General features: G+C 45.7%; 1 protein-coding gene and 6 non-coding genes across 7 annotated transcripts; all 7 read right to left on the bottom strand.

Moving 5' to 3' along the window:
• Positions 1–9,357: 9,357 nt before the first annotated feature.
• RPS7 (ribosomal protein S7) lies at positions 9,358–23,545 on the bottom strand. Its single transcript, XM_077488734.1, has 7 exons — positions 23,412–23,545; positions 19,574–19,655; positions 17,044–17,115; positions 14,423–14,566; positions 11,935–11,999; positions 10,062–10,212; positions 9,358–9,471 (listed from the first exon to the last, which is right to left on the bottom strand). Exons 2-7 carry the CDS (start codon positions 19,646–19,648, stop codon positions 9,394–9,396), a joined length of 585 nt encoding a protein of 194 aa, XP_077344860.1. The 5' UTR covers positions 19,649–19,655; positions 23,412–23,545; the 3' UTR covers positions 9,358–9,393.
• LOC143990695 (small nucleolar RNA SNORA73 family) lies at positions 9,541–9,762 on the bottom strand. The gene has a single exon (XR_013277414.1). It is a non-coding gene; the product is annotated as a small nucleolar RNA SNORA73 family (small nucleolar RNA).
• LOC143990697 (small nucleolar RNA SNORA73 family) lies at positions 11,511–11,732 on the bottom strand. The gene has a single exon (XR_013277416.1). It is a non-coding gene; the product is annotated as a small nucleolar RNA SNORA73 family (small nucleolar RNA).
• On the bottom strand, positions 13,384–13,605 carry LOC143990693 (small nucleolar RNA SNORA73 family). The gene has a single exon (XR_013277412.1). It is a non-coding gene; the product is annotated as a small nucleolar RNA SNORA73 family (small nucleolar RNA).
• On the bottom strand, positions 16,546–16,767 carry LOC143990691 (small nucleolar RNA SNORA73 family). The gene has a single exon (XR_013277411.1). It is a non-coding gene; the product is annotated as a small nucleolar RNA SNORA73 family (small nucleolar RNA).
• LOC143990696 (small nucleolar RNA SNORA73 family) lies at positions 17,891–18,112 on the bottom strand. The gene has a single exon (XR_013277415.1). It is a non-coding gene; the product is annotated as a small nucleolar RNA SNORA73 family (small nucleolar RNA).
• On the bottom strand, positions 19,814–20,036 carry LOC143990694 (small nucleolar RNA SNORA73 family). The gene has a single exon (XR_013277413.1). It is a non-coding gene; the product is annotated as a small nucleolar RNA SNORA73 family (small nucleolar RNA).
• Positions 23,546–24,434: the final 889 nt, after the last annotated feature.

The following is a 24,434-nucleotide window of genomic DNA, read 5'->3' as shown; positions in this document are numbered from 1 at the left end:
ATCAGTGCCACATATTAGTGTCATCTGTCATCAGTGCCACGTGTCATCAGTGCCACGTATAAGTGTCATCATTGCCACGTATCAGTGCCATCTGTCATCAGTGTCACGTGTCATTGTCCTGGTATTTCAAAAGTGTAATAAGTAGTCAACAAGTTAGATGTGTAATTTATGCTCCTAGAACACGTGATGGCGCTCCCTGCATGTTGGGCCTCTCTATGTGGCCAGGCTGCGAAAAAGTCCCACACATGTGGTATTGTAATACTCAGGAGGAGTAGCAGAATTTTTTGGGGGGTGTCATTTGTGGTATATACATGCCACGTGAGAGAAATAACCTATTACAATGACAATTTTGTGGAGAAAAATAAAGAAAATGAAAAATCTTCATTTTGCAAAGAATTGTGGGAAAAAAATGACAACATCAAAAAGCTCACCATGCCTCTTACTAAATACCTTGGAATGTCTACTTTCCAAAAAGGGGTCATTTGGGGGGTATTTGTACTTTCCTGACTTGTTTGGGTCACAAGAAGCGAGATAGGCCACCAGTACATCAGATGTGATCAATTTTGTGCGATTCGCACCACAGCTTGTAGACTCTCTAACTTTCACAAAGACCAAATAATATCCACTAATTTGGGTTATTTTTACCAAAGATATGTAGCAGTATAAATTGTGGCCAAAATTTATGAAGAAAAATTAATAATTTGCATAATTCTGTCACAGAAACAAAGAAATATGCGTTTTTTTTCAAAATTTTCGGTCTTTTTTCATTTATAGCGCAAAAAATAAAAACCCCAGAGGTGATCAAATACCACCAAAAGAAAGCTCTATTTGTGGGAAAAAAAGGACACAAAATTCATTTGGGTACAGTGTTGCATGACTGAGTAATTGTCATTCAAAGTGTGAGAGCACCGAAAGCTGAAAATTGGTCTGGGCAGGAAGGGTGTTTAAGTGCCCAGTAAGCAAGTGGTTAACTCATTTTCCTCTAACTTCTGAAGAAATAAACTTCCAATGCCAGGTCACCCTCAGCATCCAAGCATAAGCCATCCTGAGTTATGCAAATCAACCTGTTCGGAGCAGAAAATCCTCTTCAGCACTACCCAAGTGGCTACATACCTTGCTGGCAGATGGGGTACTGGTTTAGTAAGAACTCCACTCTGCAGCCAACTGGATGTGATGTCACCAGAAGCAACTCACTAGTGCTTGCCCTGGAGGCTCCAGCCTCCACCAAGATAGCCATAGACCAGAAATGACACAGCCAGAGTCTCACCATCTTGCTACACGTCCCAGGACCACCAGAGATATGTCTGCGAGCATGATACAGTCAGGAGGCCGGATGGTCAGCAGCAAGGTCACCTGCCCGGCGAGGGAACTTCTAAAGCACCAGAAGTGCAGGGTTCAGCCGGATTGCCCTCCACCAGCAAGGATCAGTAGCTGTGGGGGAAAAATGCCGGCGGAATCATGTAGTGCAGCTGGGGGTGAGGGGAATAGTTGCATACCCCTGGCTGTAGGGTACTGTGCTATCAACCCTCCTCGCTGCTCCCAGCAGATTCAGTACGTCAACAAACAGTATAACGTAGAGAAAAGGAGGGGGTGGGTGCTGTGTCAGTTGGTGAATTACAGAGAAAAGGATTTTACGGTGTGTACAAAAATCCTATTTTCTCTTATATTCACCGACTGACACAGCTCCTCTCTAACTAAATGGGAAGTCCCCAAGCAGTGCCAAAAGAGGGGTGGGGGAAAAAAAAACGCATTAAAAACTTGATCCACCATGGCAAGTGGGAACTAGTGAAACTAAATCCACAAAAAAAACCCAGCAGTGTCTGGAAACGCCACCATATAACCAGGCATCCTCAACAGGAATGATGCCCAAGACCGCAACATTGCAGAAGTAATGCAACACCCAATTAAGGGGGAAAAAAACAAAACAAAAAAAAAAAAAAACTCAGTTGCAACTACACAGTCGCCTGCAAAACTTTGCTGCCAAAACAAGCATCAGCCGATGCACTGATGTCTACCTTGTAGAACTTCGTAAACACATGGACAACCAGGTCACCACCTTACACACCTGAGCGACAGACGCTTGGTGTTGGAAGGCTCAAGACATTGATTGCTCTTGTAGAGTGGGTCATGACTGGAAAGGGGGGGGGGCACATGCCCCTTCAAGGCGTAGGCTTGGACTACAATCTGTCTGATCCACCTGGAAATGGCCGACGAGACCGCCATGCCTTTCCTAGGACCAGCCACCAAAACAAACAGTGAGTCTGACTTCCAAAAAGGAAGCAGTGGCAGACAAGAACACCTTCAGAGCCCTAACCACATCGAGAGCAGGAAGGGCCACCTCCTTGGGGTGCTTCGGTTTAAGACACGATGGTAATACAATGTCCTCATTGATATGAAAAGCCAAAACCACCTTTGGAAGAAAGGACGGTTGCGTCCGCAACACCACCTTATTCCTGTGGATGACCAGATAAGGCGACTTGCAGGACAAGGCCGCCAATTCTGAAACCCTTCTGACCGATGTGATGGCCACTAGAAAGACCACCTTCTGTGAAAGGGTCAACAGGGGAATCTCCCTGATATTCTTAAATGGTGGCTTCTGAAGCGCTGACAGCACCAGGTTCAAATCACATGGGGGTAACGGAGGACGCACCGGAGGGACTACATGTCATACCCCCTGAACAAAGGTACTCACTAAATGAGTGAGATGCCAGGGGTCGCTGGAAAAAGATAGCCAGGGCTGAAATTTGCCCCTTATTGGCATTGAGCACCATTTTCTGGTCCAATACATGCTGAAGAAACAGCAGGATCCTCAATATAGAAACGGAGCACGGATGCCACCCTTTCTCCTCACGCAGAGATGTAGGCCTTCCAGGTACGATAGTATATCTTCTACGAAGATTACCACGCCCTCAGCATAGTTGGAATCAGAGTCAGACAGACCCCCAATTCCTCATCACCTGGCTCTCAAAAGCCATGGCGTTAAAGCCAGCGATGGTAAAGCAGGGTGAAAGATTGGACCTCAAGATAGGAGGCCCTCCTGCAGTGGCAGTCGCCAGGAAGCATCTGCCACCAGACTCACCAGGTCTGGGTAGCAGGGCCGCTGAGGCCAATCTGGGGCAACCAGGATTACTGGAATGCCCTCTGCGAAGTAGAAGTGGCAAGAGTTTTTAGTGGAGGAAAGGCGTAGATCAGTTGGTACTGATCCCATGGAGCCACCAGCGCGTCTGCCCATGAATCTCTCTCGTCCTGGGACACACATTTCAGCACCTTCCGATTGAGACGGGAGGCCAAGAGATCCACATCTGGCATGGCCCATTTCAGGCACAGCAGCTGGAATATCTCCAGCTGCAACGCCCATTCTCCTGGGTCCAACATCTGACGATTCAGTCTGCCTGACAATTTTCCACCCCCGGGATGTAAATGGCTGACAGAGCCAGAACGTGTCGCTCTGCCCACGGAAGCATGTGAGCGACCTCCCGAGCAGCGGCTGAGCTCCTTGTTCCCCCTTGGTGATTTATGTACGTCACAGCCGTGTCGTTGTCTGACTGTACCCTGGTCAGACGCCCTTGAAGACACGTCGACCACGTGTGGAGGCACAGCCTGATCGCTCTCAATTCGAGCAGCTTGATCGGCAACTTGGATTCCTCTGTCGACCAGAGGCCCTGAGCCGACAATCCTCATCACTCCACCCCAGCCCGACAGACTGGCATCCATAGTGATCACCTTCCAGTTAAGAGAAAAACAATTTTCCGGACTGAATCACAAGGGACCTCAACCACCAGATCAGGGAGTCCGACTGGTTGGCCCACTTGGATCTGCTGATCCAGTGATAACGGAGATTTGTCCGATTTTGTCAATATCTCCTTCTGCAGGACTCTGGTGTGGAACTGGGCATAAGGTACTGCCTCGAAGGAGGCCACCATGAGTCCCAGCACTCGCATGCAAAAGCGGAGAGACAACCACTTGCAGTTCATCAGTAGATTGACCGCAGACCTGAGAGCAATTTGTCCAAGGTGAGAAAACCCCTCGCTTCCCTGGAGTCCAACAGTAACCCCAGGTACTACAGACACCGAGTTGGTACAACCGACTTCTTTAGGTTCAACAGCCACCCAAAAATTCTTGCAGGGTCTGCATGGTGATCGCCACATCCTCCTCTAATTCTGAGGAAGAAGATGCTCCAAGGAGCAGATCGTCTAGGTAACCCATAATCACTATCCCGCATTGCCTCAGCAACGCCAATACTGGAGCCAGTACTTTGGTAAAGACTGATGCCAGGCCAAGAGGAAGAGCTACAAACTGGTAGTGGGCTTGCCCAACTGCCAAACACAGGAATTTGATGCTGAAGGCAAATGGGTATGTGCAGGTAAGCATCCTGGATGTCCAAGGACGCCAGGAAGTCCCCTTGATGGAGTGCAGTGACTGAGCGAAACGATTCCATTCTGAACCTCTGCACCTTTACAAAGTGATTGAGGGCTTAAGTCCAAGATTGTGGTTCCCAAGAAGGAAGGGGTACATTCAAACAGATGAGTAGAACCCCTGCAAGTGTTCCGATTCCAGAAATGGTACAATCACCCCGATTCAGCAAGTCCCTTACCGCCCCTAACAGGGCCTCCCGGCAAACCGGGGACACGGGTTTGCTGGAAGGGGGGGGGGGGGGGGGGGGGGAAACCCGTTTGGCGGCCAAGAGAAACTATCTTGTAGCCTGTGGAAATCAGATCGCAGACCCATTGGTTGGATAACCAGGTCCACCGGGCTGCAAACTCCCGAAGACTACCCCCCACCCGATAAGTGGGTGGGGGCCCAACCTTCACGCGGTAGCACTTTTGGTCGCAGGCTTGTGGTTCCAGGGATGCGTCTGACTGTCCATGGGCGTCCTGTCGGGCTGGGGGGGGGGGGGGGTGTATTGCCGAAGCAGCGGGCGGACGAAAAAGCCGCTTGTGAGCGGAAAAAGAGGGCCCTTTCCTGCGGCGCGAGGCTCCTCAACCTTCCTGGGCTGTGGGAGTAGTGTACTCTTACCACCAGTGGCAGTCTTAAGGTCATCCAACGAGGCTCCAAAGAGCCGCTAGCCAAGGAAGGGAAGATCCGCCCAGGGCTTTCTTGGATGCCTGGTCAGCAGAACAGCATTTCAGCCAAAGGGAGGGAGAGTATCCGGGGCCATGTCACAAATGTACTTAAGGCCTTGCACGAGTTGGTCTGCTAGACAGGGGAGTTCTGCTCTCCCAATTCGCAGTGCAAAAGTTTTGCCCACTTGGTGTCTGCGACACCAGTGCGGATGCCAGTACAGGTCGCACGGCTGAACCCACAACCATAAACAAGGAATGAGCCACCACCTCAGCCTTCCTATCCGCAGGATCCTTGAATGCAGGAGTCCCCTTACCCGGGATCGTGGTTACTTTATTTAACCTGGATACTGGGGGGGTCCACAACCGGAGGAGCCGACCACTTTGAGAAGGCTTTCCTCAAAGGGGTAACGCACCGCCATATTTTTGGGGACCGAAAAGGTCCGTTGGGGGCAACCCCATACCCTGTAGATGAATTTGTCAAAATAAATCAAATACGGGAACACCTTTAGGTGAACGTGCTGGCTTGTGGGACCCAAAACGGACCGGTACATCAGCAGAGGGATCCGCTGGCCCCTGAATCTTCAGGGTATCACACACAGCTGTGATAAGTGCTCCAACAAGCGCTTTGTCATGGCCAGATGGGGAATCATCCTCACTGTCCGAATGGTCCTGGTCATCCACGTCTGATAGGTCAGAGCAGGGGTCACCAGCCGCAGCAGGGCCCCCCCCCCCCCCCCCCCCCGAGTCTGCATCAGAGCTCTCCCCAGAGGACAGGAGGGGCATCTTGCGGGCACCTTTCCTTCCACGCGCCACCTCTATCTTAGCAACATAAGAGTCAAGGACCGCCGTCAGGGTGTCCATGTGCACAGCGCTATCCGCAGGTGACCCAGTTGCTATAGCCTGGATTTCGGGGGAAGAAACCAGTTTCTGAAGCCATGCTGACCCTACCCTCTCTGCCACCTGCAAGGGGACTTAGGACAGCGAAGGTCCCACCCTCCTGCTGCCCCCACGTAGTGGGGTTAATTAGCACTAGACTCACCACCCTGGGGCGTTCTGTGAATGCCACTAGCAGTGCCTGTAGTCCCTAGGAGGTTCCCAGTTGCAGAGAGAAAACTGTCAGCAGCAGCTGCTTATAACAGCGGTGAAACGTTCTGCAGAGCTAGCTTCAGCGTTCAGCAAGGAGCCATCCAGCATCCTGTACACAGGAAACAGCAAGTGGTAGCACATGTAATGCTGCCACAAGAGAACTGCGGTGAAAAGAACGCTCAGGCTTCAATAAAATGGCCGCAGATGTAATAGGAGATTACAAAGAAGATGGCTGCTGAAGTTCGCCAGGGGGGGAATACAGGCTTTCCCACATCCAAGATGGCCGCTGGACAGCACCATGCAGTGACGGAACCAAATTAGAAATGTGCCGCCTGCCTACAGCCAGAACAACCTCCAGACCCTTTTGGGATTATTGGGAATATTGATTAGTGCAAAAGCTATATAATGGTCTACAAAATAGGGGAGATTTATGGCATTTTTATTTTACTAGTAATGGCTGCGATCAGTAATTTTCAGCTGGATTGCAATGGACAAATTGGACACTTTTTGGGACGAGTGACATTTATACAGCAATCAATACTATAAAAATGCAATAATTGCTGTATAAATGACACTGGCAGGGAAGGGGTTTACACTAGTGGTGATCAGGTGGTTAAATCTTGTTCCCTGCTAGGCGTTTTTAACTGGGGGGGGGGGGGGGGGGACTGACTGACTTGGAGTACAGAGAGATTGCTGTTCCTAATCTCTAGGAGAAAAATCACTCTGAACTTCCCTGTTTGACAGATCCCCATTCTTGCGCTGCGGAGAGCGACCTGCTATAGCTCTTAAAGAGGAAGTAAACCCTAATGGGTTTACTTCCTCTTTCATTCCTTGCAAAGGTAAAGCATAATGGACTACTATGCATCGCATAGTAGTCCATTATGTGTCACTTACCCGACACAGGAGCCAGCAAAGTCACCGCTGTCCCCTGTAGCCTCCATCTTCTTGGTGGGTCTCGCGGCTCTGGTGGTCATTCGGAGCCACGATGAAGTCACTCCCGCGCATGCGCAACGGAGCCGCCAATCTCAGCATATCGCCGTCAACTTCGGCACACTCAGTGCACCTGCACGCCGCATGCGCTGTAGACAGCGGTGCCTGTCTTTGGGCAAATATCTCCTAAACCATGTAGGTTTAGGAGATATTTCTTTGACCTACAGGTAAGCCTTAATCTAAGCTTACCTGTAGGTCAAAGTGGTTTGTAAGGGTTTACAACCACTTTAAAAGGCAGTCGTACAGCGATTTGCAGGAAGGACCAGGCCTGCTGCAGTAGGATGGCAGTTTGTCAGCAAGTGGTTAAAAACACTGTTCCCGTAGAAGCAGAATATACAGGGCACCCAACCCCCCCACCTCCACACTGAACTGGATAGACATGCCTTCTAAAACCTATGAGCCCCAAAGGGGACTGGCACCGAGCAGAAACTTACCAATTCCGGTCAGTGCCATGTTAAACCAATCTTTAGCCATCACAGCAGGAATGCCCACAAAGTGCCCACCAACAAGGGTGTTTCTACCATGGATCTCAGCACTCTGCCAATGACATTACCAAAAATCCTGTTAAGCTTTGCTCTTGTGATCCAGTGCCAACATAAACAGGTCATCCCTGATCTTTGCTATGGGGTCCATGTATTCCCCCCTCTTGGCTGTAGGTGACCAATATGGATAAAGCCCTTTCCTTAGAAGGGGTATACAGAAACCAGCAGTAAATCCATAGACATAGCTATCTTTTTTCAAAGTGGCAGAAAATTAGAAGCTGACAGGAATTTTTTTTTAAGCCACACGAACTAGGAGGGGAGGGGCAGGGAGATTGGCACACACTTTGGAACAGGCAGGGAGGGAAGATGACAGAGCAGAGAGCAGGATGACTGAGGCATGCAAACAGACCACAATATCATGGATAAGCAGCCACGATTACCATGGTCAGTACACAAAGAGGAAAACAGGCAAGATCAGCCTGGTATTTCAGATCAAAGCAAGGACCATATTACACTGCAGAAGCACAATGCTATAGATCAGGGATATGCAATTAGCACACTTCTAGTTGTGCCAAAACTATAAGTCACATCATGCCTCTGGGTGTAATGCTTGTGGCTGTAAAGAGTCTTGATATGCCACATGGAACTTAGTTCTGCAATAGCTGGGATGCCAACGAACTGCATATCCCCGCTATAGATCACACCTATTTAAAAAAAAAAAAAAAAAAAAAAAAAAAGTGCAGAAGCTTTTGCCTTTTAGGGTTACAACCGCCTTAATATAGATGCTCTACTGCAGTGATATCACAAGTTTTTCATTGCATTTACACTTATGGGGCAGATTTTTCTACAACTGGGAGCAAAGAATCCGATGCAGCTCTGCATAGTATCCAATCAGCTTCCAGGTTATTGTCAAAGTTTAATTGACGTTGATTGGGTACTATGCACAGCTGCACCAGATTCTATGTGCTCCACTATTAGTGATCTCCCTCAACGTGTAGCACAGTGCTACCAACCAATATTTGTGGGGGGGAATTATGTTTCAAGTTGCTGCTCTCCCAGTCCAGTTTACGCCCTAACATTTTGCCCCACGCACCGGGGGCTTAGTCAGAGGTCTATGGTCATTTTCTATGATTAAGCCTCCCAGTAACCAGGACGAAACATCAGCACGTGGCAGTATACTACACTACCAAATGGTGATATTTCATGCCGGTGTCTTGTCATATGAAGTCCCCCATCCGATAGTGTCCGCTGTGTACTGCACATGCGCAGTACACAGCAACAGATTCCGAAAATTGCCAAGGATGAACGGCGCCTGCGCCGTGAGTCCAGGTTCCATCCCCACTATCCAGGTGGACATAGAGTAGGAATATAAAAGCCGAGCGCAGCGAGGCCGAGCCCGAAGCGCGGCGAGTGAAGCTCGCCTGCGAGGGGCCCCTTTAATATTCACAACCCTATGTCCGCTTGGATGGTGGAGCCACCACCTCCACTCACGGCGCCGTTCAACTTCTGAGATTTTCTGAAGCTTCATCTGCTCCGTACTGCGCATGCGCGGTACAGACGCTATATGGCACAACACCGGCACCCCATCCCTGAGCACCAGCGGGACAATGCACATATATTTCTTAGAGCAGCACTAAAAGTATAAGCAGGTCACTTAAACATTAAGCAATTGTCTGTACAAAAAAAAAAAAAAAAGCAGCTTAAAGTTTCTAGGGGAAAAAATAAATACAAAAAAGTACAAGTATTTTTTTTTTAATTACATCATTAGCACTTTACAGCTGAAATTCTGGGAATTCAAAATTCACATCTTTGCCTGTGAGTTTCTTGTAGACACCAGAAAATGTTTCCACCTAGCCAAAAATAAAAAAAAAAGAAAGTTACTCAAACAGCATAAACAGATTGGAAACAGATTATTCACATTATGTATCCTGCATGGTTTTTCTCCCCAATAATAGCCAGAAGGCTCTGGGAAGTTGTAGGAATATACAGGATGATGTCCGCACCAGCACGAAGGCTGGGGACATACATGTTCTCCAACGTTGTGGAACGGGACTGTACGTCACAGCACCAGAAGATGCTACGCTCCCATACGCCACGAGGACAGAGCCTGAGAGAGCAACCTCACAGGATATCCACGTTGGGGATTAAAAGTAAAGCTGCATGAGACAGATGTGAAAGGCTGTCACTACTGCACAATTCTTTAGATGCTTGGAGTCAATATTCTAGGTCCCTTGTTTTAAATAACCATTCACACAAGAATTTCATTGCACTTGGCTGCATAATTGTTTCAGGCCAAGTGACCCAAAATAGTAAAATCTGTTGACAAAAGCCTGGCATTTTGATAAGGAAGCCATCAATGACAACCTTAATCTCTAGCAGGTTCTCCTTTCATCAAAAATGTTTTCCCTTCCATTGTCTGACAACATTCAAAGAAAGTTACCTTGTGTTCAACATTGTTCTGTTGTGCTTTGTCCAAATGGACTTTGATAAGCCGACTGCCGTCCAACTTCACACGGATTCTCTTGCCCACAATTTCACTTGGGTAAACCAAATCTTCAAGGATGGCATCATGTACTGCAGTCAAAGTACGGCTGGGATAAGACAGTTGGGAGCAAAGTTAGCAAAAACAAATATGAGGCAAAATTATCTCCCCACCGTGTAACATTAATGATTTTATGTAGGAGGTTACCTGTGACACTAAGCATTTATCACTAGTGGAGATCATATGATCTTAAAAGGGGTTGGTAAAAAAAATAAAAATAAAGTCATGTCACTTACCTCCACTGTGCAGTTAGTTTTGCACAGTGGCGCCTTGATCATCAAATTCTGGGGTCCCCTGGCGGCACTATAGCTTCTCCCCGCATCGAGTGTCCACTTTAGAGAAAGCTCTCCTGAGATGAGGCCCATGTAGGCACTCCTGCATCTGTGTACATTCACACAGAAGGCAGGCCCTGGGGTATTGTAGTTGATTGACAGCAGCAGGAGACAATGGCTGTGCTACTATCAACCAAGAGCCGAGACAATGGGCAGAGAGGAAGAGCGCGTGTCTGCCAAGGTATCAAACAGGCTCAGGCGATAAAAAACGGGGGGGGGGGGGGGGGGGGCGCTAGTCACAAAAGTTTTCAGCTTAAAGCATAGGATGCATTAAGCTGAAAAAGCACCTTTAATAGCAAAAGAAAAGCTGTGCAGAAAAACCAGAGTCAATATAAAGACAAGATAGTGCTCCCCCAAAACAATCCCAGGTAATATTGGCAACACCAGTAAGTCTTTCAATTCATCTCACAATAAAATATTGCATCCGGAACACATTGAGCAAGTCAAAAAAAGCGCACAGAATCAAATTTTACTTCAAAAGATGTACTACAAAACATTACCTGAAAACTCTGCACAGTATTCAGAATACCACAGATAAAAGCCAATGACACCTTAAGGCCTGGTTCATGCCTATGCATTTAGTGCGTTTTCAGTTTTGCAGAAACACTAGTCCATTTAACATGGTTTCCCCAAGAATGCATCAGCATTTTATGGAAAGGGCCAGGTTTTTTCCAGTTTTTAGTTCTGTAGAATTCAATGGTTTAAAGATGTATATTGAAACCGCACGTGTCAATCCGGCCTAAGCGTGAATCCCAAATTGTGGGTTGTCCCCAGGAAGCCAAATCTCAAGGAGATGGGGGAGGAAGGGAGGGGAAGGCTGCTCATGAGATGGTTGGTGTTCCTTACACCATCCAGAACAAAAAAAGGGGAAAAAAATAAAATAAAAATTCTCTTATGGGTGGCAGAAAAAAAAAAAAAAAAAAAGCCCCAACTCCAACCAATTTTTATTTTTGTTTTAGACAGTGGGGAGGAAGTGTGTAAAAAAAATAAACACACATTAAAATATATATTTTTAGTATGTATCCTGCATGGTTTGTCTCCCCAGTCACAGCTTGCAAGCTCTGGAAAGTTGTAGGAATATACAGGAAGTCAGCCACACCAGCCTGAAGGCCAGGGGCATGCATGTTCTCCAACATTGTGGAACGGGACTGTACGTCATTGCGCCAGAAGACACTACGCTCCCATACGCCACGAGGACAGAGCCTATGAGAGCAACCTCACAGGATATCCATGTTGGGTTAGATGTCCAATTTCTCACTGAAAGGCTTGTAGAAATAAAACACTGCAGAGTAAAAAGACATCTACTGATCCTGCACCTTAAACTCAAAAAGTCTGAGCAAGAACCCCAACTCAGTAACTGGGCAATGGGGGCTCAGAGGGAAACAGCAGTTCTTTCAAGCTACAAAGTTTTACTAAATAGTTTTTGAAAGCCCACTTACCTCCTGGGACGCTTCTGCTTGTTTTTTGTGCGGCTTTTTCTTGTTGGTTTGGGCAGAATCCTTCTCTGTATAGGGAAATACAATTCACATCACTACACCGACTTTATAGAGAACCACAAAAACATACAGATTATCTAAACATATGAGATCCTTTGGGGACCATGAATAGGTCTGGGTTAAGAGGTCTCAACAGTAACATATATACACGATTCATTCACATCTTTTTAATAGCATGCGTGAACTAGCATTACAGTATACAAAAGGTCTGCCCCATATGCAAAAAATTAAAAACCTAACAAAAAACAAAATCTTTAGCAGCACTGAAATCCAAAGCCAAGTTGTCAGCCCTGACAAAAAAAATAAAATAAAATATATATCCGAGATGGTGCCTAGGTTAGCAGGAACCAGCAGAGCACACCTGCTAATACCTTCTCTCAGCAGTGGCTCCTGCAAGAACTTTACAAGTCCACAAATGGGGTCAGAGGGGGGAGCAGAAAACCCATTTTGCGCTACAAGAAATAATTTGGGAACATGCTCTAGAACAGGGGCCTTCAATCTTTCTAAACAAAGGGCTAGTTTATGGTCCAGACAGGGGAAGGGGGCGCAGCAGGAGTAATACCACTGGTGTACGTGGGAGGAATAGTGCCCTGTTTCAGTGGCAAGAACTATACCCCAAAAGCCAAAAAATAAATAAAATAAATAAAGCGCTGCAGTTTGGAGAACACTGCTCTGGAGGAGGGTTGATGAACGCCCAGACATTAACTTCCAGGGTCAACCCACCAGTCATTTTTAGTTCAAAAAACTGTAAAGCTTTTAATAAATAAATATGGGATAAAATGACCTGCTCAGTGCACCCCCTTGCCCTCCCCCCACCATTTCTTTTGGGGTCCCCTGCCAGCGCTCTCAGCTCCTCCTCCCTTTTAAATGCCTCCGTAGCAAGCTGCTTGCAATGGGGCACTCGTGGGGGTTTGTGTCTGAGCCAGGCTGTGTCCATGGCACACAGAGTGGCTTAGCCCCGATCCCTCAAGAGATTTGATTGACCGCAGCAGGTGGCAACAGCTCCCGCTGTTGCCTGAGCCTGTGAGGAGAGAGCAGCAGAGCTGCTCAGGCAGCTGGATTGACTTTAGGCTCAATGCTGAACATTACTTTGGGGTGACATTCAACATTTACCAAAATTAGGCATCCAAGAGAAAGCCTCAACCAACTAACCTCATTCTAAGTGCCAACATTTTTTAAATTGTATGGTTTGTCTTTATAAACTTGCAGAGTTCTAGCAGTTGAAAAACCTGGCAGTAAACAGGTGAATCAAAGCCATTCAATACATTGTGAGAATCCAATATGCATACAGCAACTAGGAGAGAAATTCTTCCAAGACCAAACAGTGATCAAGATACTAATTTGAACACAGGAGATGGTGTGCAGTGCTACACTGACAGGTATAATATGTAGTTTTATATCCTGCATGGTTTGTCTCCCCAGTAATAGCCCGAGAGCTCTGGGAAGTTGTAGGAATATACAGGATGCTGTCCTCACCAGCCCGAAGGATGGGGACATGCATGTTCTCCAACGTTGTGGAACGGGACTATACGTCACTGCACCAGAAGATGCTACGCTCCCATACGCCACGAGGACAGAGCCTGAGAGAGCAACCTCACAGGATATCCACGTTGGTGATTAAAAGTAAAACTGCATGAGACATACGAAAGACGGTACCATTTTGTAAAAAAGTTGCTTAGCCATTATATTGACTCACTTGGCTTCAATATTTTAAGCCCCTTGTTTTGAACATGCAAACAGATTTTACTGTGCTGGCTGCACAATTGTCCCAATCTATTTTGGGCCATTTCACCTGGAGCTCCTCTAATGATATGCAAGCCATGCAAATAATTACTCTGATATTCCTGTTGGGAGTTTAAAACAGAACTCCATGAAGGACTGCCCCCTAGTGTTAACCCCTTCACTGCCATTTTTAAGCACTGATCGCTGTATAAATGCCAATGTCCCAAAAATGTGTCAAAATTGTCCAGTGTCCAGCATGTCGCAGTCAATATAAAAAAAAATAAAAAATTGGGCGCAGCGTCGCACGACCGCACAATAGTCAAAGCGACGGTCATTTAACAGCCAAATCTTCCAGGGCTGAAGTAGTTAATATGCATTTATATGGTTGTAACCCATCATACCTTATGTTACTGAGTAGCACAACTTGCTGGCTGCAAAACGAGGGGTGCAATTTAGGTTGAAGTGGGCTTGTTTCCATTTACAAACCTAGTGTACAGGCTACATTTGTTGAATCAGAGCTTACTTCCAGTAAATTGACATCTTAAAAACGGTAAAGAAAAGTCACAAATGTAATAGCTGCTTAGCGTTGTGTGGGGAGGGGTACTAAAGGGCGATTTTTTGAAAATCCCAGAGTTCTGCTTTAAATGTAGACATTCTTGGGAGGAAAAGAAAAAAAAGAAAGGGAAGCTATATGGGTAAATTTTCTTACCTGAGCAATGAAGACAACATGCTTGCCACTGAACTTCTTTTCCAGCTCGCGCACCAGTCTGACTTGGATCTTCTGGAAAGATTTCAGCTGAGGGACTGGAACGAAGATGATTATTGCTTTTCTACCACCCCCGACTTCAATTTCCTGTGAGAAATATCAAAAATTCAGGTGTGTACCATGGTTTACCCAAAGATCATCTTCAATGGGCTATAGAGGCAAATAAAAGCCAGGAGATACAAATTTGAGAGGAACCTTTACAAAATAAACAAAAAAAAAAAACAAAAAAAAAAAAATTTGCTTCAGAAAAAGCTTAAGTAATTTCCAAACACCCCCCTTTGCTAAAAAGGTTTACACTCTGGCAAAAAGGCTTTGACTTTTCAGTGTAATGGCCTCTTCTGTGGTCAATGTCTAATCCCCAATGATGCTTCTCTTCAGAGAAGTGAGCAGATGACAGCAGTCAGCTATCACATGAGTGCACTGACTGAAAGTTCTGGTATTGGCCCTTTTTAGAATGTCCAAAAGAGAATAGGGCATCTGGATGGAAAACATTAAATGTATTATGCAACAGTAAGTCCATGGTTAGAAATTTTTAATCCTAAAAGGGAGAAGGTATATGGGGGTTGAAGTTTTTTTACCCTAAGGCAGATGAGAGGTAAAATTTCTGGCTTTAGAACTACTTTAAAGTATAACTAAAGTCAAAAAACAAGTTGGCGTGGACACAGAACACCTAGCAATAAAAACTGACATTTGTGACTCTGATAGGGAGATTCACCTTATTCATCCACTATATCATTGAAAGCAAGTATAACCCCAAATTTTGGGCTGTGCCTAGAAAAGTAAAGTCTTCTAATTGGGACACTAGTTCTGCTGACCTGGGGGTCCCCCAAGATATTCCAATTACAGAGATTTCCTGTCACTTCCTGTTTGGCTATGGGACAGGATGTGAAGGTAAATCTCCCTAAAAGGGAGAAAGGGCAAAAAAAAAAAAAAAAAAAGACAACCCACTTTACATAGAAGGTTATAACCCTCTAAGGTACTTTTGGCAAGTAGTTCTGACCAAGAAAAAAAAACAAAAAACCCCACATACCAGTTAGGACTTGATTGTGCCAGTCAATGCACCTTTCAATCCCACGCAGGGGGTGGTGCTTACTATGTTTTTGAATGGTCACCAAATGACACATTCAAGCCTATGTGCACACTGCAGTGACATTCTGGTAGGTACACTGTAAAAATGCATCAGGTCTGCATTTTAACACAATCAACCTCAATGCTGTGGTGGCATAAACTGGGCACATAAAACACAAAATTTGTTAACCCTGTCTGACAGAAATGAGCCATTAGGGGGATGAATACGTTAGAGTTGCACAATAGTTAAAAAAAAAATCATGATCTCAATTCAACCCCCCAGACGATCTCTATTGCAGAGTTTGCTGATTCTTTTACATAAGTGGAGAGACATATCTGCTCTCAGCTGTCAAAAGAAATCAGGGCAGTCTGACAAGTTTTTAAAATGAAAGATTGTAACTAACTCTTCCTTCTTAGATCAAAGAGATAAGATGTGTGAAAAAAAATCCAGGCAGTCTGCCAAGTTCTTAAAAAGTGTAAATGCAGGAAGTTTAACCACTTAGAAGTCTAAATCTTTTTCTGACACTTGTTTAAGTTAAAAGCAATATTTTTTGCTAGAAAATTACTTGGAACCCCCAAACATATTTTAACAGAGACTCTAGGAAATCAATTGTCGCAATATTTTATGTCACTATTTTCCCAGCTGTCTTTCAAAACACTTTTGGGTAAGAAAAAAAAAAAAAAAAAAGTATAAAAACATAAAGTTAGCCCAATTGTTTTTTGTTTTAATGTGAAAGAATGTTACCCTGTGAGAATTCTCAAAAAAATAAAAAAACGTGACTCTCATTTTAGCCAGCATAGGGCAGCTCTAGAACACTTAGACCATAACTGCATATTTGTATTACTACTTCCTGCAGCAATGTAGGATGCTCAACAAAAATAAAACTTCCTAAATCATGTACCATCCTTCCTCAAACCATCAAAATGTCTAATGTAAATACCTCACTATAAACACCTCTAAACAAGTGAAAAACATGTAAAAGAACCAGTATCTTTTGTTATGTATCCTGCATGGTTTTTCTCCCCAGTAATAGCCCAAGAGCTCTGGGAAGTTGTAGGAATATACAGGACGCCATCCACACCAGCCCAAAGGCCGGGGATAAGCATGTTCTCCAACGTCGTGGAACGGGACTGTACATCACTGCACCAGAAGGCACTATGCTCCCATACGCCACAAGGACAGAGCCTGTGAGAGCAACCTCACAGGATATCCACGTTGGTAAATAGGATTTATAAAGACCAGCAAAAGCCAAGCCCAGACAGAGGGCTAACTGTATAATCAAATGTAACAGGCAGTTCCCAATAAGGCTAATTTGGTGCTCAATATACAAACTTTTAAAGCCACCCCACATGGGTTTGTAAAATCCTTCACACAACCCCCCCCCACTGCTTAGAAGAAAAATCTCTAAGTGGTCATTTCCCTATGCTCCCCAGCCACGTCATTCATTAAGGTCAATAAGATATGAGAGATGTTTAAGAGCAATTATATATCATACCTTTGCTGCAGTAATGTTTAATTCCCTTAGTTGAGCTTTGAGGTCAGAGTTCATCTCCAACTCCAGCAGAGCCTAGAATTTAAAAATGACCAGATTAATGTGTCACTAAATGCAAGTAGGAGCAAAGTGATGTTAAATAGACTTCAAAGCCACATGCTTGTCTTTGATACATTCCTTTGAACATGCCCAGGATCCCCTAAAACAGAGCTTGTCATATTCATCTATTACTATTCTACAAGTTTTTTTTAGCACCAACAGTTTGTGCAGCGCTTTACAAACACATGAAGGTACACAGGAGGAACCAGATCTTCTATAGCTAAACATCATCCACAACATTCAGGAGACCAATGAAGGGAAGGAAGAAGAAAGGTCCAACCGTGGGTTAAAGAATCATACCAGCTGCAGCCTAGTCTTAAAATTCCTCCCCCATTCCTAACACTAAAATAAAGTTATAGTATAAACATAACCCCTTTTTCAGGGCACTCGTCACATGATCCCATGCCAGCCAGTAGGGAATGAGAGCGCAAGACAATGGCTGAGATCCAGGACTGATGATGTCACCCATAGGTGCCACCATGTCACATGACTGGACCAGGTTGGGAATAGGTAAAGTATCTACACAGGTTAGTTTAGGAGTGGGACATTTTAGACTAATTTGTCTTTAGGTGAATTTTACGTCAAAATTCTCACTTTTACTATTAGGAGAAAAACCTGAATTTTTACTACCAAGCAACAAAAAACACACAAGTTAAGGGACAAACTCTGGGTATACTTTATTAGGATTTTCCAACCATAAGACAGATGCCGATATGTGCTCTCAAACATTATGATGCATTTAGTTTTAAAGATTTGTATCCTGCATGGTTTGTCTCCCCAGTAATAGCCCGAGAGCTCTGGGAAGTTGTAGGAATATACAGGACGATGTCCGTGCCAGCCCAAAGGCCAGGGACATACATGTTCTCCAACGTTGTGGAACGGGACTATACGTCACTGCACCAGAAGATGCTACGCTCCCATACGCCACGAGGACAGAGCCTGAGAGAGCAACCTCACAGGATATCCACGTTGATTAAATGCTTGTCTGAAAACATCTGAATTAAAGAGAACCCAAATACAGTTAAGTGTGGGGATAATCTCCAAAATAAAACTTTGCTCAATGACCCATGGCACTTGTAGACCTGGTTAAGCAATACAATGTCATCCAAAAACCCAGCAGACTGAAATCTGGACAACAGAGGCAGAGTACGGATTACGTCATTCCTATGTGCATTCAAAAGGATGCAGGCCACTGTCTGTGGAGCAAGTAACGCCCCAGAGTTCTCTGCTTAAAGCAGCAGAAAGCTCTGATTGTAGCATAGGCTGGTCAAGTGACTGACATTTTAATAGCAATAAGTGTTGCATTTTTAAATTAGTGGTACAGGAAAAAAAAAAAAAAACCCACACAGCAGTTTTCAGGCATTTTAGCACTTGTAATGGCCTCTAAAATGCGCCCGAAAACGGCCTCACATTCTGTGCAATGGGGCCTTTCACACAGGGCGGTACGCTTGCAGGTTAGAAAAAGCCCTGCAAGCAGCCTCTTTGGGAGCGCTGTATTTAGCACTCCCAAAACACTCCTGCCCATTGCACCGAATGGCTTTAAAAAGCACTGCAAAACTGGACTTTACCATTGTTTTAGCGGCGGTTTTTACATTTAGGAAAGGTAAAGTGCCGCAAAAACAAGAGGAGCTTTAGTGCTGCAGTTTGAAAGGGGTCTAAATACATAGCTACTTTGGAAGGGCTGCAAGTAGTGCTATGCACTGACAGGTATGCATTGGTCACATACATAGCTTATGACCGACTCTTTACATTGACAGGTTCACATTATAACATGTTACACTTGTATTCAGGGTGTAACATGCAAGTGCAGCCACCACATGTCTGTTGACAGCAGGCCAGGAATCTTCTCCCTACACCAGTTGTCACAATTTCATAACATGGCCCACCCACATTCAGTGTTCTGTAAGGCCCCTTTCACACTGGGGCTGTTTTTTTCAGGCTTTTTAGCGCCGTAGCGCCTGAAAAAACCAGCCCCTTTCACACTGGAGCAGTGCGCCGGCAGGACGGTGAAAAAAGTCCTGCTAGCCGCATCTTTGGAGCAGTGCATTCACCACTCCTACCCATCGAAATCAATGGGGCAACACGGCTTTTTAACCCTTTTGCGGCCGCATACCGCCAATGCCCGCACCACCCCAGTGTGAAAGGGGCCTTAGTGGGAAAACTACAACTATCAGAGATTACAGCTGACAGCTTGTAGTTGTCAATGAACTACCAGGGGATGAGCGCTATAGGTAGTTTAATTCTCCCTATTCTTCAGCATAGTCTGGGCAGACGGCTATGCCGACAGTTAGGAGCCTTGCATTGCACCTGTGATCTGCTGTTTATGTTAATAAACGTACACTTGTTTGTAATAAAATACCCTTTTTTTGGGGGGTAAAGGTGAACTTCTACTTTAAAGCCAGTAGTCGTTTACTGGACGAGTGAAACCACTCACCTGGGAAATGCCAGACTCAAACTCGTCTGGCTTTTCGCCATTAGGCTTGACGATTTTGGCGCTTGAACTGAACATGGCCTTTCTGTAAAAGAAGGGAAATAAAGGATCATTAACAAAAGGATAGTCACCAGCATCATCTTTACATCAACAACCAGTATCATTCACCTCAATCATTCAATAGCACTCAAACCACAAACAGCAATTTCTGGAAATAATGTGTTGCCAATGCAATCAATTAAGATCTGTATCCTGCATGGTTTTTCTCCCCAGTCAGGGCCTAGAGGCTCTGGGAAGTTGTAGGAATATACAGGACGCCATCCACACCAACCTGAAGGCTGGGGACATGCATGTTCTCCAACGTTGTGGAACGGGACTGTACGTCATTGCGCCAGAAAGACGCTACGCTCCCATACGCCACGAGGACAGAGCCTGAGAGAGCAACCTCACAGGATATCCACGTTGGTCAAGCTGTACATTTGTAAGGGGAACCAACATTCAAGCCAAGATTAAGGTCTGTAGCTGTACTAAACACATGGCATGCAATACCCACTGGCAGATTTTTCAACACTCGTCTGACACAGTTATTGACCTTTCACACAAACCCAGTGGTTACGTTTCAAACTGCCAAATGCATCACAGAAATGTTTCAGGTTGAATTTTAGGCTATTCAGAACGAATGCACTGCATGAACATGTGTGATGATGGCAAAAACAAAGTCCCAAAAAAAAGTGCCAGAAAGTCCAGCTACAAAGAAGAAAAAAGGACTTAGAAAAACCAGTATGTAGGCAAGTGCAATGAAAACTGAACTTAAAAATGTATTCTATTCCTCATCAGTCCTTAGGCCTCATCCACACAGGATGCATCAATGCCACACAAATGTCAATCAGTAACAGCAGCTGCTGCCTCCCAAGTGACATCAAAAAGCACTGCCAGCATGGGGATGCATGGAACACCTTTGCATTCTTGTGTGGTTATCACCTTGTTTATGTATTGATATGCCCCATGTGAATGAGGCCTTGGCCTGGGTTCACACTATTGAACACAGACATCACGCATGTGATCAGCACTGAATTTCTATGTGATGCAAATTCAGCCAGTTTGTATGACTGAACTCGCAAGGCATTCACACAATGCTGCAGGAACCTTTTTCCCCAGCAATGGCATCTAAACGCATGGGTGTTCACACCCACGCAATGCGATGCCTCTCCGAATTCAGTTTCTCTGATCCAATCTGGGGGTGTCATGAACTTTGTATTAAGACCCGCAGCGGTTTGTAGATGGCATTGTGAACTGCCTGCTAGGGAGACTCAATGTGGGAACTGGCACTGCAGTCGTGCTGGTTCCCGCAACGTGATAGTGTGACATGGTTTAAAGCATCACTAAACCCAGGACCCTGCAGTCTATATCTGCTCTCCCACAGAACATGGAAATGCAATTTTAGTAAATATAAACTGCTAACGCCTTTCTCAGCAGTATATAGCAGTCATGTGACCAGTGTCTAAAGCTTGGAGGAATTTTCATTCTGCTGAATGTCCTAGGAGGCTGCAGGACCTCTGACCCTGTCTGTACAGTGCAATTGGCCAGATGATCACATCCACCCTCCCCTAGCCTCTGTTTTACCAGAGATTGATTGGGGACAGTGGAAGATTAGAGAATACAGGAACCAAACACACTTTACACAATGTGGAGGATTAGGTTCCACAGCAAGCATGCTTTGCTGCATATACAGACTTATTTTACTGTTGTAGGTTTACCATCACATTAAACCAGGTACACGGCCAGTTTTCTCATTGAACCCAGCAAGCTTAAAGCAGAGTTCCACCCAAAAATGGAACTTCTGCTTAAGGGAGGTGACCCCCTAGCATGCCACATTTGGCATGTAATTTTTTGGGGGGCCAGACCCTTTTTTTAGAGGGTCCCAGCTCCCCCTGGCACACCACGGCACAGGAAGAGAGATCACCACTCCCTCTCGGCAATCTGGGACGTATCCCACAGGTCTCAGATGATTGCCTGGGCAAGTGCGGATCGCGCATGCCCAGTGGGTGTCTACACTTACAATGCTGGCACCATAGAGGGGGGAGTTGGGGGAGATAAGCGGGGCTTTGCTTCCCTGCATCGCTGGACCCTGGGACAGGTATGTGTCCGATAACCTGTTGGTAATCAGGGGTTAACACAGTTACTGCCAAATCAACCACTTCTGTCCCATGTGTACCAAGCAATAAATGAAACCTAGTGTTCTATTAGAATAGCGCTACCCAACAGAAGAGACGCTGCAAGCAATATTGCTCAATGCACTAAACGTTCCAACATGGCTGCTATGCGTTTCTTAATCTGAAAAAACTCGAAGGCAGCAGCAGACATATTCTTACACCGAGACAAGTCTTCAATCTCACTTATTTTAGCACTTAACTCCCCTTATATACTGAAATAGACCATTTCACTGTGACTAAGTGAAATAGTCTCAGTATATAATCAATTTGGCGTTGAGCAGTACGGGGTGTACCAAGATGGCATTCTCCATCTTCCGCCTGCAGGTTTGTTACTGCTTTTCAAATGCAACATCAAAACAGCATCACAAATTTAAAGTTACTGTATTTCAGTATATAAGGTTAGTTTACTGCTAAAATACGTGAAATGGAAGACTTGCCCGGGTGTAATAAGATGTCCGCTACTGCTTCAGTGTTCCGTCAGGTTAGGAAACCTATTGGAACACACAGCGGCCATGTTGGAACGCATGGCACAGTAAACTCTCAGAACATCATTTTCTGATGGGTAGCAGTATTCTGACATGACACCAGCCATTGCGTTTTTTTAACCTTCCTTTAACAGACCCAGCCCTATTTGATGAATAGAAGAGCGCACACGTAAAAGCGATATGACACCACCCCCCAATAACTATACATCTCCAATATACTTCCCCTTCCTATTATCACTGCACAGGTCAGATCTAGGAGATTACACAAATAAAAGGGACACATTACACTTCCCTGTCCCTTTATCCTGAAGCTCCCTCCATCCTACACACCATGCCTCATGTACACAATGATTAGTGATGGATCTCAGGTGGCAGAATACACCCTCCCCGATTGATCGGATGTCAATACATTAATGATCATATACACTCTACAATCTGCCTTAAATCCACAAACAAGCATGCAGTGCATGGGGCCTAGCGCATGTGGCAGAAATGCAATGACTTATAGGTTTGTCCTATTATGCTATTGTGTGGGGAAAAGTACTGTATGGTGTATATAGTCATGTATGAGCCCCATACAGAACACAGCGTGTATATAGTCATGTATGAGCCCCATACAGAACACAGCGTGTATATAGTCATGTATGAGCCCCATACAGAACACAGCGTGTATATAGTCATGTATGAGCCCCATACAGAACACAGCGTGTATATATAGTCATGTATGAGCCCCATACAGAACAGTGTGTATATATAGTCATGTATGAGCCCCATACAGAACAGTGTGTATATATAGTCATGTATGAGCCCCATACAGAACACAGTGTATATAGTAATGTCTATTAGAGTGTCCTATGCTGTATAATACTCTCCCCGCACACATCCCTCTCCAGGCTCCCCACACACACATGGCACACGTGCAGTCCCGGCTCCATCCCCCCCACATCCACCATCACCAGCCGGGCCGCTCCGATCCTTCCATCCATCGCCATCCTCCGCACACACCGCCCCGCACAGAGAAGCCAGCGCACGCCAGGCAAGAGGGGGCCCTGTACCGTCAGCACACGCCGCCATTTCGGGCCGTCGGCGAGGGGAACACGCAGTAAAAAGACACATTGCCCTCAGAGGATCTGCCGCACTCACCGTCCTCTCTCAGTGACGGCCTAGGAAGAGGGCGAGATCCCGCGAGAGAGGCCCAGATCTCGCCCGGGCGAAAAGGATGATGGGAAATTGGGAGCCAGTATTTCAATCGACTACCACGCCTTCTTCCTTACTCCAGCTCCTGGCGGTAGTCAAGAGGAATGTACAGTGAGGGCGGAAGCAGATCTTTGTGAATGAATAGTAGTTCGTTCTATAATGAGTGGAAAGGCAGTCTTGACAACAGTAGCTGATTTATAAAGCACCATCATACAAAAGTTAATAAAGTGTATCTCTAGCTAATTTCAATTTTTTTTTCTTTTAGTTTTGGATTAAACAGGAGTGCCACCTGAAAAAAATAAAAATATTAAAAGCCAGCAGGTACAAATACTGCAGCTGCTGACTTTTAATAAATGGACACTTACATGTTCCAGGGTCCAGCGATGTCGGCAGTAGATGACAAGCAATCGCTCGTCTCTCGGCTGCCCCCGCCGACATCCTCTGTCAGGGAATCGGGAAGTGAAGCGTTGCGGCTTCACTGCCCGGTTCCCTACTGCGCATGCGCGAGTCGCGCTGTGTGTCTCCACTGGTCCCTGCTGTGTCCTGGGAACTGTGTGTTTCCCAAAACACAATGGGGGGTGGGGGCATCTGCAACTAGCTATTCCTGGAAGTGGGTGCAGATACCTGTATCATACAGGTATCTGCACCCCCCTCCCCCCTGAAAGGTGCAAATTGTGGCACCGGGGGGGGGGGGGTTCCGATGAGTGGAACTTCCACTTGAGGGTGAAACTCCGCTTTAAGGTTGGATTCACAATATCTTTGAATGCGGCACACAGCAGGGGTCCGGACTGTTTCAGGTCCGATTTCAGCCCGAATTTTGGGCTGAATTTGGACCAAAAGATTGCACTGCACAGAACTGCACTTGTGTGCAAATTCGTTCTGGAGTCACAGTGGAGATATGTGAACTAGATCCATAGAAAGCCTGTCAAATTCTTCTGCTATTGCAAATTGGATGGGGGAACCACCATC

The sequence above is a fragment of the Lithobates pipiens genome, unplaced genomic scaffold (genome assembly GCF_037356315.1).
Source record: "Lithobates pipiens isolate NorthernLeopardFrog02 unplaced genomic scaffold, aLitPip1_a1.2 Scaffold_18, whole genome shotgun sequence".
Taxonomy (NCBI): domain Eukaryota; kingdom Metazoa; phylum Chordata; class Amphibia; order Anura; family Ranidae; genus Lithobates; species Lithobates pipiens.
The sequence above is the reverse complement of the archived record's forward strand: the minus strand, read 5'-3'. Positions and strand labels throughout refer to the sequence as shown.